The 15,543-nt window shown below is 50.7% G+C and overlaps 4 protein-coding genes across 7 annotated transcripts; 2 read left to right on the top strand and 2 right to left on the bottom strand.

Annotated features, from left to right (window-relative positions):
• The first annotated feature begins 1,885 nt into the window (after positions 1-1,885).
• Positions 1,886-3,030, top strand: LOC119118077 (protein CEBPZOS-like). Of its 2 annotated transcripts, none has more exons than XM_037244822.1 (4): positions 1,886-2,076; positions 2,171-2,310; positions 2,475-2,519; positions 2,603-3,030. In XM_037244822.1, exons 2-4 carry the CDS (start codon positions 2,193-2,195, stop codon positions 2,689-2,691), a joined length of 252 nt encoding a protein of 83 aa, XP_037100717.1. In that variant the 5' UTR covers positions 1,886-2,076; positions 2,171-2,192; the 3' UTR covers positions 2,692-3,030. The 2 variants fall into 2 exon arrangements, with proteins under 2 accessions (XP_037100717.1, XP_037100716.1); XM_037244821.1 differs by having other exon boundaries at positions 1,887-2,076; positions 2,192-2,310.
• Positions 2,412-7,458, bottom strand: cebpz (CCAAT enhancer binding protein zeta). 2 transcript variants are annotated; one of them, XM_037244819.1, is made up of 17 exons: positions 7,221-7,458; positions 5,613-7,081; positions 5,303-5,534; positions 5,069-5,231; positions 4,894-4,985; positions 4,756-4,809; positions 4,581-4,683; positions 4,453-4,512; positions 4,307-4,373; positions 4,127-4,233; positions 4,001-4,061; positions 3,712-3,905; positions 3,570-3,605; positions 3,354-3,443; positions 3,212-3,279; positions 3,054-3,135; positions 2,412-2,855 (listed from the first exon to the last, which is right to left on the bottom strand). In XM_037244819.1, exons 1-17 carry the CDS (start codon positions 7,428-7,430, stop codon positions 2,695-2,697), a joined length of 3,249 nt encoding a protein of 1,082 aa, XP_037100714.1. In that variant the 5' UTR covers positions 7,431-7,458; the 3' UTR covers positions 2,412-2,694. The 2 variants fall into 2 exon arrangements, with proteins under 2 accessions (XP_037100714.1, XP_037100715.1); XM_037244820.1 differs by having other exon boundaries at positions 3,212-3,270.
• Positions 7,459-7,824: 366 nt separating this feature from the next.
• ndufaf7 (NADH:ubiquinone oxidoreductase complex assembly factor 7) lies at positions 7,825-10,839 on the top strand. Its single transcript, XM_037244708.1, has 10 exons — positions 7,825-8,164; positions 8,302-8,468; positions 8,530-8,610; positions 8,679-8,789; positions 8,849-9,059; positions 9,135-9,193; positions 9,374-9,487; positions 9,575-9,718; positions 9,783-9,956; positions 10,022-10,839. The coding sequence occupies exons 1-10, from the start codon at positions 8,092-8,094 to the stop codon at positions 10,238-10,240; spliced, it is 1,353 nt and encodes a 450-aa protein (XP_037100603.1). The 5' UTR covers positions 7,825-8,091; the 3' UTR covers positions 10,241-10,839.
• Positions 10,466-15,543, bottom strand: LOC119118011 (serine/threonine-protein kinase D3-like). Of its 2 annotated transcripts, XM_037244704.1 has the most exons (18): positions 15,445-15,543; positions 14,787-15,106; positions 14,407-14,545; positions 14,209-14,340; positions 13,935-14,101; positions 13,492-13,678; positions 13,353-13,424; positions 13,068-13,294; positions 12,917-12,994; positions 12,615-12,846; positions 12,055-12,107; positions 11,912-11,984; positions 11,659-11,765; positions 11,420-11,581; positions 11,230-11,328; positions 10,899-11,166; positions 10,668-10,753; positions 10,466-10,606 (listed from the first exon to the last, which is right to left on the bottom strand). In XM_037244704.1, the coding sequence occupies exons 1-18, from the start codon at positions 15,449-15,451 to the stop codon at positions 10,487-10,489; spliced, it is 2,529 nt and encodes an 842-aa protein (XP_037100599.1). In that variant the 5' UTR covers positions 15,452-15,543; the 3' UTR covers positions 10,466-10,486. The 2 variants fall into 2 exon arrangements, with proteins under 2 accessions (XP_037100599.1, XP_037100598.1); XM_037244703.1 differs by having other exon boundaries at positions 10,899-11,328.

Below are 15,543 nucleotides of genomic sequence, written 5' to 3'. Positions count from 1 at the left end.
CTGTTCACTCTTTCTGGGGAATCTTCAGTTTGCTGTCACAGCGACGCTGCTGGCCAGAATTGGTATTGCACGTTCTACACGGCCTTTGACTGACACTTCATCAACATCACATCATTTAAATAAGACATTTAATTAAGAATTGACTCGAATAAATTGAACAAAAGTCAGGTCTACCGGTGATGTTCTAAATTAATACATGACAAAAACGATTTGACTAATTTATTATTAGTTTGCATCACACTGACGGACATTTTTCTACCTGAAAAAGCAAATGTGAACGCAAGCGTTGGTAACCCAGATGGGTGCATGTTAAAAAAAAAAAAAAAAAGGGCATCCTAATGGTCATTTAAGAAACACCACATGGCCTGGTGATCATTTCAAAGGCCGCAAATCTCCATGGAGGCAAAGCAACGGGGGGGCTGGCACTGGGGGGCAGCTGCAGCTTAAGTATTCAAACAACATTTCTTCTCATTTTAGCTCAAACACATCCCACGCGCACACACACACACACAATGACTCGTCGGCACGCACACGTCTAACATGGACGTGAAGATTGTGTACGGCCCGATGTGTCAGTCAATACTTTTTCTTGGTCTCCTTTGATGAGTCCACCCCTTCAGTTGGGACATGAAAAGCACAGCATGAAGTCACATGGTGTCATGCACACATTGCGGAGCTGCACATCTTAGCTTTCCATTGTGCAACACGCACACACACACAAACGCGTATGTTTGGCGGGTCATTAGGATGGCTATCCGTATTCTTATTATTGGAACCACTGAAGCTGCATTATTCCAGCTAAGGACGCGATGATGCAGCCACTATGTGTCGTTCCATAATAAAGCTGTTAATTGATGGGCTGGTTCTGTCCCGCAGGCTGCACATTAAGAGCACATGGGAAGTTGAACGGCGCCATCCTCTCCTGCAACCTTGAAGGTGTCGACCTCCACTTCCTGTGATGACCTTCAAAAGGGACTTTGCAGAGCCTCAAACGTGATCTTGTGCACAGCAAAAGAAACTTGTGACAACTGTGCTGAGCTCCCTGCCAGCGTTTTGATGTGCGGCAGCTCGCCATTAGCTGCCGCATCAAAGCCGGATCGGCCATCGGCGCCTCCCCGGGGGGGTGGGGCCGAGGTCCGGCGTAAAGGCCCGCCGCCGACGTCTCGGCGGCTGTTGTAGTCGCCTCTATCTCCGCTTAGCAAGCTGGAGGCTTTTTAGCGGCTCATTTACAAACAAGTTGGGTTGGTCTCGTTAGAGGCGAGGCGGAGAAGGGGCGAATGGACATCTCGCATGCTCATTACGTGAAAGCAGGATAGCAGGGGAGGGGCGAGGACATAAGAAAGCGCCTTGTTTGAGAACACCAGCCACCACCGTGTAAATGCAAACACAAAACGCACACACTCACAAACACACTCAGACAGACAGACGGAAGAAATTGACAACTGAAACTTGTTGGTATATTTACAAATGTAATGGTAAATGAAATTACAATGAATAATAATGGATGTCCTCTAGCAACGATTTGATCATCATTATTTCGTCATTGTTGTACAGGAAAAATAAAAAAGTTAAAAGCTTTTTGCTTTTTTAAAAACCTGAAAATTATGACGCAACACTACATCAAAATGTGCAAAATCAAATTATAAGTGCAATAAATAAGTCAATAAGATCAATTGTGAAGTAATGCTGCCATCTGCCGCCTCAATTAGAAACTGCAGCATATACACATTAGCTGGATATATTAGCTAATTAGGTATATTAAAATTGATAAATGTGTATGTTTCTCATGCAGTAGGTTCAAGGATGTTAATGGACCTTTTCGAAGAATTTTCGTCACTAGTGAACTAAAACGCGTTTCCGGTGATTTGTCCAAATTCAGCGAGCTTCCGTAGTAGTTAGCAGACTGTCGCATGTTAGCTTCCTGTTAGCTTCTCCGTTTGACCCGGTGAAGCCCTTCAGCCTCCCGACAAAACTGAAATCTTATTATCCCACACGAAGCTAATTATTATAATGTAATAATAATCATAGCTAAACTATTATTCTTTGCTTATTTGGCTCTTTTGTCGGCAACGAGAGGTGAGTTAATATTCACTTCACCCAAAAAAAGCACAGCACTGTCATCAAAAGTTGAGTGAAATGTTAATCTCGATTTCCAAACGTACTCACTCAGTATCAAATGTGGGCCTGACAGGATGTCTCGCAAACCTTTCGCACCTTTGGCCAAAAGGTTGATGAAAGGAATCATCGTTGTCGAGCTACTCGGCGTCTTCGGTGCATATGGGCTCTTCCACGCCATGAACACTAGCCAAGGTGTGTGTCGCGCGCGCGCGCACACGCACTAAATCAATACTTGTCAGCTGACAATTACACAGCATTGTTATTCTTTGGCGAAAAAAAAATCTAATCTCCGATGACTTTACGGTGTTTTAATCCACCCACATTTGTGTGTCAGTCATTAATTGAAACTGTTTCAGATTTTAGAAGCACAATGAAGAAAAGGTTTCCATCCATTCTGGAAGGTGAGCGAGAACACAGTACGAACATAGATGATGCTTTTCGGTCCATGACGGCAGCAGTTATTTTTGGTTTCTCCCGTCAACAGTTTACTACAAGTCCAATGAGCTGGCGGGCGTGACCGGCGTGCGGCTGAGAGACCAATTGGATTGGGAGACAGACGCCGGCGGCCGCTGACAACTATTTCCGCTTTCTTTTGTTTCCCATCATCGTGGAGGTCTTGTTACCACGTGCAAAGCGCTTCCTCTTGTTGAAGGTGGCCTTCTTCTTTCGCAGCGTCTTGGCGTCGCGGTCGTGGATCCAGTCGTCGCGTTGGCTCTCCCACTTGAGCTGCTTCACGGCTGCACGCAAGAACTCGGGGTCACTACTACTCGGGATATTTGTTTCAAGGGACCTCGACAGTGGTGCCTTGAGATAAGAGTTTAATTTTTGTGACCATAGTTGTATTTTAAATTGTTTCCCGTTGAATTGAATGGAAAAGATGATCCGGGCAATAAAAGGTCCAGTTTGAAAGAATTTCTCGTCAATGATTTTGTTACCTGCTTTGTCCTTGTTGGCCATGGCGTTCAGTCCGATGTTATCAAACTTGGCGCCGGCGTTATCATCCAGCAGGCAGCCAAACTTCATTGGAAAAGAAAAGTTGAATTATTGTGAGAAGCAGCTATCTTATTGAATTGTTTGGGATGCGACCTCTGACCTCCTCAGCCGCTGCAAACATGGCCGTTCCTTTTTCTCCTTTCTTTTTCTTCTTTCCTGCTTTGGAGGCTGACGGCAAGATGCAAAATGAGGCAAGAAGTTGACGTCGACGTTTCAAATCATTTTCCAAAATGAGAACAAACCAAAAGTCTGTGTGAAGTCCAGCGCTTCGCTCGCCTTCCTCTTGACTTTCTTGGAACGCGGTGTCACATCTGGAACATCAACTTCTTCATCTGAGGAAGATGACATGGAAATGTATAAATAATATTAAAACTGTCATTTCCAACTATTAATGTTTTACAGTAAATTAACAAAACTATTGAATTAAATAGGCGAAAGGAACAACATCGTAAACTCACCAAAGTCGACATCTTGCTCGTCATCGTCTTCCAGTTCTGGAAGTGGAAGGACAACTGAATGCTTCAAGTGCACTTTTGCCAAAAAATGACACCACTTGTCATTTGAATTCAGACCTTTCATCAAAGGAGAAAAATGACTAACCGCCTTCATCCGCAAAATCTCCGGCAGGCTCCATGAAGGTTCCGCCTTCTTCATCCAGGTCTTCCCCAAAGTCTTCCTCATCCATGCTGCCCAGCGACACCTCCTCGTCGTCCAGCTCGTCCAAGTCGTCCAAGTCCTCCGACACGTCCGCATCCTTTTTCCCGCTTTTTTTCCTTTTGTCGCCCGACATGTTCCTGAGATGTTGAGAAATGCACAAATGAGTTACTATTTTTTTTCCTTCTTCATTATGTCATTTTTTTTCTTCTTTGTGCCAAAATGTAGAGCTCACCCGGCAAAGTCCAAGTTATTGTCTGGGAACTCGGCAAAGTACGAGTCCTGTTCGCACGAGTCTGTTAAAAGACGACTCCTCGTTAGCTGCGAGCGGAAGATGAGGAAGGAGAAGGAGGCGGCCTACCGAGAATCTTCTCAAACTCGTCGTCGTCGATATCCTCCAGGCTCTCGGTGTCGTCGCCCCTCTTGGGCCGGCGGTGCGCGTTCTCCTGCCGGCGCTTCTTGAAGAAGCTGCCGGGCAAAAAAAAAGAAAAAAAGCGGCTCACTCACAACACCCAACACTCAAAATTGCAAACAAACTCACCGATAAAAGAAGATTTGGTCTACAGGAATTTGACTTTCTTCTTTATCCAGGAACTCTTCGCTGTTCACTAAAATGCACACACACCAAAAAAGGAGTAAACAAAAACTGCTTTTAGATTTGAGAAGACAAAGAAATGTGTCCATCACCTGCTAAAGAGATGCCGTGCGATCTGGTTTTCGGCTGCAACACCGACGTGTCCGTGTTCTCTGCGTGGCAAAGACATCACATTTTGGTCTCGACTATTTTTTATTTTTGGTGCGTACGTGATGATTACGTTTGCCCTTGATCTGTTTGGGGTTCCTGAAGACAAATCTGTCGAGGAAGCGCATGAGGGTGAAGTCCTGCAGGGGGTCGCCGGAGTACTGGATCACATCCTCCTGTCAACAGTTCCCACATTTTGACACCGAATCAAATCGAAGAAATTATGAATTGAATTTTTGTTCCCCAACCTGCAAAAGCATTTTGGCGAAGAGCGACACAGACGGATGGAAGTGCAGCGCCAACTGAGGGAGGAAACAGTTGATAAGACTACAAAAATGGCCACCCGTAGAGCACCACGCGAAAAGAGGACATTGCATGTTTCTCACTCGGTGAAGTTCCCACAAGGTGGTGCGGTCTGCGCCGCAGAATAACGGATTCCTGTGCAGCGGGTCGTACGTCGTCTGCACTTGCTTCGCACCTGTTGACGGGATGCCCATTGATTAACCAATCCATCAATGATCTGGAAAGACAGCATTGACATGCTGAGTGTGTGAGACGGACCTTCCAGGTTCTGATGATGCACCCACGACGGCACAAGTTTGATCTCCTGCACGCTCGGCGTGACGTCCTCCATCTTGTCGGCGTCGGCGAAGCGCTCCTCCTCGTCGTTGTCGTCTTCTGGGTCCTTTTCTTCAGGGAGGTCTTTGAACGCCTCTTCCCCGTCCTCAGGAAAACAAAAATGGGTTACTAAGCCTCCTGAAAAGTGATCAAAGGTTCCCCAAATGTTGTCGGTACCCCGGCCTCCTGCAGCAGCGTCTTGAGTCCCGGCTTGGCCCGCATGACCTCGGAGACCAGGAAGAGGGCGCCGCAGGCAAAGTTGGCCCCTTGCTCGGCGCTGACCTGCAGCAGACGCTTGATGAAGGCTTTGACGCGGCGCAGAACCGTGTCGGCCTTCAGCGACTTGTACAGCAGGTTGAGGAACATGTTCTGACGGGTAGATGTGGACAGACTCGCATCAAGAAGCTTCCTGAGGAGAGAAGGTCAGACAAGAGTAAAAACAACTTCTGCAGCCCCTGGACCTGAGGTGGAAAAACTGGTTGCTTACCTATACAAGGCCACGTAGTAGCGGTCGGAGACGCTCTGCTGGGAGTCCATGACTTGGAAGAGCAGCATGAGGGCCTGCACGGCCGTGTTGAACTTGACCAGGTGGACCACCTTGAACAGCGTGTCCATCTGCTCCTTCACCTTCTCGTCGCCACGGCTGGCGTACGGGTACGCCCGGTTGACGCCCGACAGCAGCGCGCTCAGCATCTTGGACTCCACCTCCTTCTTGCCCACGCAGGTGCGGAAGAAGGAGAAGTAGACGGCGATGAGCTTGGTGGCCAGCGCGTCCTCCTCGTGGCTCAGGTGCACTTGGCTGAGGAAGCAGATGGCGTAGTACTGAGCCTTGGCGCTGATGTTGGAGCGGAACATGAGGCGCTCCACCTCGCAGCACACCACCGCCTTCATGTTGGGGTGCTGGTGCAGCAGCGTCTCCAGCAGGTGCGAGGCCTTGGCCGCCATCTTGTACTCGGGGTCGCCCAGCTTGTTGACCAGCTGGACCAGCAGCGCCCGCTCCTGCTCTGGCCGCTGGCACAGGAGCTCGTGCGCGGTGGCCAGCGCCTTGGCCTTGGTGGCCGCCACCGTGTCGTGGGCCACCACGTCCAACGCGGCCACGAACTCAGCCACGTGGTGCTTCAGGTGGTGCTCAAAGTACCAGAGGATAAGACGGCGGTCTCGGGCGTCGCGGTTGCCGCTCGCCAGCTCCTCCAGCTTGTCGAAGGGCCGCTGGTCGAAGGGCCGCAGCTTCCTGTTCTCCGGCAGCAGGTCGGACAGGAACAGCTCCCGCACCGTGTCCAGTGCCATCAGGCCCATCCGTCGGTTGCCCTTTTTCTTCACCATGGACACCAGGTTCTCCACGTGTTCCAACATCTGCACCGGGGCGTCCTGGATCAGAACCGTCATAGCCGCCATCCTGTCGGCCAGAACGCCGGCCGAGACCACCGTCTTCATCCAGGCTGAGTTGGCTCCTTTCTGCAGGTTTTTCTTGTTCTTGTACAGCGCCGCTTCAGTTTGGTAAAGACGCTGAGCCAGCGTCTTGTAAGACGACACCAAGGCGGGATCCTGCGCTAGCGTGGATCCTTCTGCGCCATATTCCAGGTCATGCCATTTGCCTCCGGGTTTGATCAGTAGAACAGTCCTCTGATGGAACTCAAACACGTTTTGTTTGGCTCGTTTCACAGACGTCGCCGCCGCTTTTCCTTTCTTCGTCTTCTTCTCTGAAGGCTTCTGTTGTGGCTTGGAAGCTTTTCCCTCAGCAGGTTTCTCCGCTTTGGACGTTTCCGGCTCCTTCTTCTGAACTGCTTTTTCTTCTGTCTCGTCTGGGAGGATCTGCAAGTTGGCAAAATTCCGAACGCCCAAATTTACGATAAACTTTTCGAGTTCTCCTTCTTCCAGGTCATCTATGGCGCCTTGCTTCCCTCCGTCCAACAACACGTTGGACTCGTCCAAGTTGGCCAGGAGTATGTAGTCGGCCTGCAGACAACAAAATAAAATACAGTTCATACCGTAAAGTATTTCAGTCTTTTTTTACATAAGTATTTGTGCTTCTAATAATTTACAGAATGCGAACAATTTAGCCAGCGCTGTTCTCCGAATGTTTGCTTGAAGTCACCTTAGTACCGCCGAGCCGCAGAACCTCCTCGAGATTAAACTCGTCCGGCTCCGCCTGATGTCTGTCTACCATCTCTGTCTGATTGTCCCCTTCGTCGTCGTAGTCTTCCCCCATATTGCTATCTTCCGACTGGCTTATCCCCTTTTTGCTTGGGTTGAACTTTTTTCTGTGCTTGTTTTTGGCAGCCATGCTGCTTGCATGAGGATGCATGACCCGGAAGTGGAAAGGTGAACGTCACAAGGTGGTTTCCGCCACACAAAAGAATTCTCGGTCAAAGCCACACAATTTTGTCACACTATCACCAAATATACATATTTTAGAAATGTGAGCATAAAAATAAAATAAAATTGAATCAAGCTCCAGTGAACCAAACAAACGTATTTCCTGCGTATTCTCAGCTCGTCCAATCAACAAAAGGCTTGTTACTCTGGCCAAATTTTCAAAATAAATCAAGCACGCTAAATATGTACCTGCACCCAGGATGAACGAAAATTTAAAGTAGTGCAGATATTATTTCAGCAAAGAGTAACAAATTATATTGCAAATGAATGCAAATTCTTAAAATGAGTTTCTTTTGTTGTGAAAGGACACCGGATGTTTATATCCGTCATTCGAATGAAATTCGTTTTTACGGAAATGCTCTCCCTGCCGTGAGGATAATACATTCATAACTATAATACATAATTTAATTCCTGCCATTTGTACTTGAAACGAAAGCGTGGTTTATTCGTGTTTCGTCTCGTGTCGTTTGCTGCACGTGTGAATGACCGCGTTAACGCTAACGCTGTTGTGCACGTGCTGAAAGTTCCATTCAACAACAAATCCAATCAAGCACGAGACTTAAGTGAGCATCGACTTCACATTTGGAGAAATGAGGCGCCTTTGTGCTTCCAAAACACATCAGCTGATCAGGTTGATTCATCCTGTCAGTCCAGTGCGACCAGGTAAAAAGTGTGATCGTCAACATGTTTTTTTTCCCAGTCCCCTTCTTTAATAACTATGCATGACACAAACCCCAAATATGTCTTGTCTTTCTCTTGAATGAGTGAATACTATAACAAAAAGAGTTTGTTGTCATCAGTGCGCTGGCCAGTAGCGAGCACCAGACTTTGGAGCTCCTCATCTTCTCGCTCGGAGGACGAGGTGAGCGGATCCACCATGCTGCGCCACTTGACATCCAAAATCAAAGCCACCGGGCCCATTTCCGTGGCCGAATACATGAGGGAAGCGCTCACCAACCCCGTCATGGTGCGTCCGCCACACTTTGTTTCGCCACGTGGCGCCTCCTAACTTTGTCTTGTATCTTAAGGGATATTACGTGAAGAAGAACATGCTGGGAGCTGATGGAGACTTCATCACATCGCCGGAGATTAGTCAGATCTTTGGCGAGGTGCGCCAAATTGCTACTTTTATGTTAGCTATGTAGGTATGGTATTTAAATACTTGCTGTTTGTGCAGCTGCTGGGCGTGTGGGTGGTCAGCGAGTGGATAGCGGCGGGTCGGCCCAAACAGCTCCAGCTGGTGGAACTAGGACCCGGGAAAGGATCTTTGGCCAGCGACGTTCTCCGGGTACGCCCTCGTCGATGCTTTTGTCTGACAAAATCGTCATCATCACATTGTTGCTGCAGGTTTTTGCTCAGCTCCAGCCAGTGCTGAGCGCGGCTTCGGTTTCGCTGCACTTGGTGGAGGTGAGCCCGGTTCTGAGTCGTCTGCAGGCGCAGACTCTGGTCGGGACCGTCGACGAAGTCGCGCGGGAGGGCCGGCCCGTTTACAGACACGGCCGAACCGCTGCTGGCCTACCCGTGTCCTGGTACCGCCGCTTGGAGGACGTCCCGCCTGGTAGGCCCAAATGAGAAAAATAGTGAAGCGTTGCCATGGAGACCAGTTCAGGGTTGTCAACATAAAACTGTCCAGGTTTCAGCGTGTTTCTGGCTCACGAGTTCTTTGACGCGCTGCCCATACACAAGTTCCAGGTACCAACAACGTCGTCGTCCTGCCCCACACAACTGGTTTTAATCAATCTGTTCTTTCTTTGTACTAAGTTCATTTTGTTTTTACTTGTTAATCACTTTACTGGTTCTTTTATCTCAAACAAAATATTTTGTTTGAGATAAAAGAACCAGTGAAGTGACCGTTCTTTCTTTGGTTGCCAGCGGACAGAGCGAGGCTGGCGTGAGGTCATGGTGGACGTGGACCCCGAGCGGCCGGGCCGGCTGAGGTTCGTTCTGGCGCCGTCGCCCACCTTGGCCTCCAACACCCTGGTGCAGGTCAGTCAGTATAAGTTGGATTCTTTTTCCCGTTGACTAGATTGAAAGAAATGATGAGTCAGCTCGATTGTGTTTGCGTACATGCAGGCTGATGAAAGTCGGGACCACGTGGAGGTGTGCGCCGAGGGCGGCGTCATCATCCAGCAGCTGGCGCGACGGGTCTCCGAGCACGGCGGGGCGGCGCTAATCGCCGACTACGGCCACGACGGCACCAAGACGGACACCTTCCGGGTAGAACCGCGTCGTCACGGCGATTAGCGGCGGCGTCTCAAGTCCTTCCATCTTTGCTTGTCAGGGGTTCAAAGGTCACAGTCTCCACCACGTCCTGGCATCTCCCGGCTGCGCCGACCTCACGGCGGACGTGGATTTTAGCTACGTGCGGCGCGTGGCGGGGAAGGGCGTGGCCTGCTTGGGACCGCTGTCTCAGAAGAACTTCCTGAAGAACATGGGGATCGATGTACGCATGGAGGCAAGTGCGCTTCGGACCCCATTGGCTACGACAAGTCGGGCTCCAATAACTTGTCTGGTTCCCAGGTCCTGCTGAAGAACAGCGACCAGTCCACCAGGGAGCAGCTGCTAAGCAGCTACGAGGCACTGACGGACGGCGCCAAGATGGGCGAGCGCTTCCTCTTCTTCGGCTTGCTGCACCCGAGCCGCCTGGCCCGGCCCAAGATGGCCACCGGGCTCAAGCTGGAAAAGAGGTCTCCGGCGCCGCCGCCTGTCGCCGGCTTCACTGAGCTCCAATTTGCCTGACAGCCGGAACCCCAAATGGAGCCGAACCCTGAAGAAAGACCAGATGGCCGGGACTGGTCGCTACTGGAAGTCAGGGAAGATAAAGACAAACATTGGACTGGTCGCCATGCGGTCAGTGAACACTGTGCCTTTTTTGTGTAAGTGCAAAAGTTTTAATTCCCAAATAGCATTTCAAATGCTGGTTATGTTGAATCTATGTTTGGATTCTGAGGAGCTGTCCTTGGATTCCAAACGTCCGTTTGGGGACTAGGGCTCCTCCTGGTGGCCAGCAAATTCCTCCCAACGTGCATCGTCGCTCTGGTGCGTGATGTAGCGGTCGCCGTGCCGCGTCTCCAAATCCCGAAGGTCTTTCCAGGTGTCGTAGTCCTGTAGAACCGGACGCTAGTCTGACTTGGTCCAGATTTTTTTTGCCTTTCCACTTGCTTACCTGCAGCCATGGGTGACTGAGGGACTTGTCCACGCTGTAGCGCTTCCTCAGCTTTACCTGCAGCAGGTTGTTGATCAAGTCCGTCGCTATGGAAACAAGACTAGCATCACTGGCTGAGCAAATGTTTGGTTTTTTTCTTCATTTGATTGACTTAAATAAATAAATAATTGATGAATGTGTGATTTTCCATTCATCTCATTCAATAATTGATTTATTCTGTGGATCTCCTACCATCCCCTGAGATCTCCTTCCAGGGACCGGGCGGGTACATGAAGGCAGCGTTGTGGATCTGCTCGTCGATGTCCTCGTCCTCGTTGAAAGGGAAGGTTCCGCTCAGGCTGACGTAGACGATGACGCCCACCGACCACATGTCCAGCGAGCGGTTGTAGCCTTTGTTGCAGAGAACCTCCGGCGCCAGGTAGGCCGGCGTTCCCACCACCGAGCGCCGGAAGGACTTTTCGCCGATGATGCGGGCGAAGCCAAAGTCGCACAGCTTCACCTGAGGAAGAGGAAGAAGAGATGCACGACGACGTTCGGGAAGAGCAATTTGTTGTCTTTGTACCTGAGGCAAAGGTTCCGCCGAGGCTAGGAGGACGTTTTCAGGCTTCAGGTCACAGTGGACGATGTTCTTAAAATGGAGATGTCTGAGGGCCACCAAGATCTGCACGCGCCAGGAACAAAAACAACTACAAAAGTGAAGAGACGCTTTTTGCTGCGAGAGGGCCAGGCAAGCAATCATTTGTGGCGCTCACCTGCGTCACCAAGAACTTGGCCAGACGCTCAGGCAGACGGCTCTTCTCACTGGACAGGATCATCTCCAACATGTCACCGTGAAGCTTCTCCATGACCACAAAGACCCGCTCGGGGGTCTCGAACATGCAGTCCAGGTTTACCACGCCGGGGTGCCGCAGCTTCTGGAGACGGGCGAGAAGATGCTGCGACTCAACCGAAAGCAGTTGAGATGGCTGCACCTTATTTAGCGTGCGGATACCTGCAAGATGGCCACCTCGTTGCGCAGCTGACTCTCCTGCTTGGTGGGGAATCTCATCTTGTCGATGATCTTGATGGCCACGTCGCGACCGCTCTTTCTGTGCTGACCTGAGCAGGAGGACATCAAATAAATGTTTTGAAATCCAAATGTCTTGAGGTCGGTCCTTGTTCTTCATCGTACCACTAGAGGGAGCCAGCAGAGCACAGCGCGGGCTCTCTCTAGCGGTACGCCCTGGAAGTTGACCTGATCTCACCTCCATAGACGACACCAAATTGTCCTGAGCCGAGAACGTCGTCAGAAAAGATTTGATAGACGGAGCTGATATCCTGGATGAGGAAAAGATAGATCATCATAAATCAGGATGAAGATGACGACGCTCACGTTCCCAGGACTCACCACGTTCTCTTGGATCTGCGAGTTGCAAACTGATATGCTGATGGCGAGCTCCTCTGCGGACACAACCACAAGATCAAAATAAAACCTATGTTCCTGTTCCCCACACTAAATACAGCACAGTGCCTGCCTGCCTGCCAGCAAATTTCCATGAGAGCGGCGCTATCGATTCCGATTCTGCTTTGTGCTCACATTTGGGTCAAATATTTGACACGACTTTTATTTATTCAACCACGAGGAGCACTTCCTCTTCCTGGAATGAGATCTTCCTGTCATTTGGGGGCCAGTCTGACATAAGTGTGTTGCATAATGTGCATTAGCAGAATAGCATGTATTAATGTGATTGCAAAAAGGGGCGGGGCTAACCAGGTGAAAAGGCCTAAAAGGAATTTACTGTTAATTCCAGCCCAAATGGAGCCAGATGAGGTGGAAAATCCGCTGAAATCCCTTCAATCAGCGTCACTTTAGTGGGATTGACAGTTCTGGACGTGGCGGCTGTCAAATCTCACAGAGCACGTAGATGCCGTTCTGCTTCCTGTTGCATCATCACGCTTGACACTCACCGTGGTCCCGCCCCTTTCCGGTGCCTTTGGCCGTGAGGGGCATCATGGCCCGGCGGATGGCCTTCTCCCAGCTGCGGCCCGTTTCCCGAGACGCGCCGCCGTCGTCCTCGCCGACGTAATAGACGGCGCCGGACGCCAGGACCAAGCGGAAGCACGGGGCGCTGCTGCCCGCCGTCGGGCCGGCCGCTTCCTGCGACGCCTCCACGCGCAGGATCTCGGACAGCGACATCTCCTGAGGACGCACGTTAGGAACGTCACGTTCCCTTCAACCATTAAATCCAATCTTGCGTGTCGGTCGGTACCTTGTAGAACTTAGCTCCGCTGTGGTTCTGGAAGAGTGTAAGACTTTTGCAGTCCAGACACCAGAAATGTCGCTTCCTCTGCACAGACACGTCAAGGTCACACGTGTGCAATCACACACACACACACACACGTGTTTGTGTGTGTACTGACCATGTTGTCATGACTGGTGTAGTGGACCATCCAACCTTCTTTGACCACAGTGGAGCTTCTCCGCTTGGCGTGTTTGATGGACTGGACCACTCGCATCAGGGGGATGTTGCTGCCGGTCGGAGGGCTCCCATTGTCGTCGTTGCGGTCCTCCGACGCCGCCCCTCGCTCCTGTTCGTTGACGTCTCCGTTGTGCACCTCCGAGTCCAGGATGGGACTGGATGTTCCTTCTGGAGTACGAGACAAAGTCACACCAACATGTAATATATAATACTAGAACGGACTCACCTCCGTTGACCTCCCCCAAGCAGTCTCGAGGAACTTTGTCGGCGCATCTCTTGTGACAGTTGAACTTGCAATCTGAAGCAGGGGCGGCACGTCAGAAGGTTCCCCGAGTTTGCGGATGCAGCGCCACGGGCGTGCTGACCTTTGCACTGCAGGCCTTGTCGGAAGAGACCCTTGAGCAGACGCTGGCAGTGCTGACACACGGTGGGTCGCGCGTACGTGTGCACGGCGAACGTGTGCGGCAGCTTGACGCCCCCCGAGGCCGTTTTGGCCAACCAGGCCGGACGGACGCCGTGCGTACGATTCCTGGCGCCCAGAAGGGGGCGCTGCTGCTCACATCAATTTAATGATGACAAAGGAACAAGTCAAGCTGTGTGTGTGTGCGCGCATGGTAATCACTTTGTTGGCTGTGTGAAACAGGATGGAAAATCCGGTGCCTAGCCTCCAGGCACTGTCAATGTGTGTGTGTGTGCTGGTTGCACAATCTAGACTAGCTCATCTGTGAATGTGTGCTCACTTCCACAAACATGTTACAAGCACATGCGACACGGAAATGTCAGGTGTCGCACTTTGAGACCGCGGTACCTCATCCTGCGGCGTGCTGCAATGTTTGGGGAGCTCGGCAGACGGTCGGCGCTGAAGAGATGCGGGAGCGCCGCTCAGCAAGACGTTGGAGGCTCGTCTCCTCTTGACGCCGCTGCACTTGTTTGGAATTGTCATTGCGCAACGCTTGTGGAAGTTCAGACCACAACCTGCACAGAACAGATTTTTAGAGAGAACTAAGAGAAGTTTCCCACGGACATGACATAAATCATTCACGTTGAATAAAAATCACAGAGGGCTCCAGCGTTGACCTCACCTTCACATCTGAGGCCTTGGCGTACGAGCCCCCACAGCATCTGGCCGCAGTGATCGCAGAAGGCCGGCGCACGGTACGAGTGCACGCACAGCACGTGAGGGCACGTCTGCAAGTCGTCCGATGAAGCGAGAGCTGCGAGCAGAAGAGGTCGCCATCAATTGCGCGCTCGAGCGTGGTAGGATGAAGAGCGCTGCTAACCCGACAGAACCGCCTCCACCAGGTCGCCCTCGCGTATGTCCTCGGCGGCGGTGACCCGCTGCAGGATGTTGTCCGAGTTCAGGTCGTGGCGGAAGAGCAGGATCTTGTCGTGCATCCGCGTCAAGCCGCATTCTGGGAACTGAATGGCGTAAATCGTTGACACTCCAAAAATGGGAAACGTTCAGCTTACGTGATTGTTTTGGCCCGGCTTTGACCCGAGGAAGAAATCCATTTTCACTTTGCATCTTTTAATGCACACTGAGTGTGTCTTTAATCTGCCATTAAGCGGGCCACACACACACTCACACACACACACACACGAAAACTGGTTGAGGTCACGAAAGTCCAACTTGTGGAGCACAGTAACTTTTTATTTGTACCTTGTGGTCGAGGATGGCGCAGATGAGCTCAACGATGGCCGACAGTGAGAGGTTGTTGGCGTCCAGGGTCAGCGGCTCCCGGGTTAGTCCAATCTGGAGCAGGAAGGAGACGCCGGGGGCGGAGACATCGTGAGCAGGGATGCCGGGTCGGTCGTCGGGTGGGATGGGTGACGGCGAGGGAGTCGAAGGCGACGGCGGTGGCGAGCTGCTTTCCGACGACATGGACGGCGACGTGAAATGGACGCGTCTCGCTCGTCCTCCTCGGCGTCCTATGGCTTCACATTTCTCGGGTTTTCTCCTTTCGGGGACTTGCTGACATACTGATTAACAAAAAGACAATTGTGAAAAATCCTATATTCAATATACTTGATGAATGCACCATAGGTTGACCAAAATAAATGAAAGAACCGAGCAGTTAAAATGTGAACAGGTGGAAACCTGAATTAAATTCCTTACACGTTGCAAAAAAACACTAGATTGCATAGAACGTCTGACAAAAGGCAAAGAAGTGAAGCACAGGTGAATGTAATCATCAACCAAATGAAAAAGGACTGCGTGCTGCATTAATTGTGATCAGTTACGTATGCGGAAATTGTCGCCAGTTATTTGCAAAAGGTGAACTTATTGTTGCATGAAAATAAAAGACGGAGAGGAGTACCTTGCATCAGGAAGAAGGCTGCTGAAGTTGCTGTCGCTCAGCAAAATGGCTCACGGACGTCAAATGTCTCCACAAGCGTCCTCTGCTGGGCGTTCGAAC

Source organism: Syngnathus acus, chromosome 24 (assembly GCF_901709675.1).
Source record: "Syngnathus acus chromosome 24, fSynAcu1.2, whole genome shotgun sequence".
NCBI lineage: Eukaryota > Metazoa > Chordata > Actinopteri > Syngnathiformes > Syngnathidae > Syngnathus > Syngnathus acus.
Note: the sequence above shows the minus strand (reverse complement) of the source record. Positions and strands in the feature narration are given on the sequence as shown.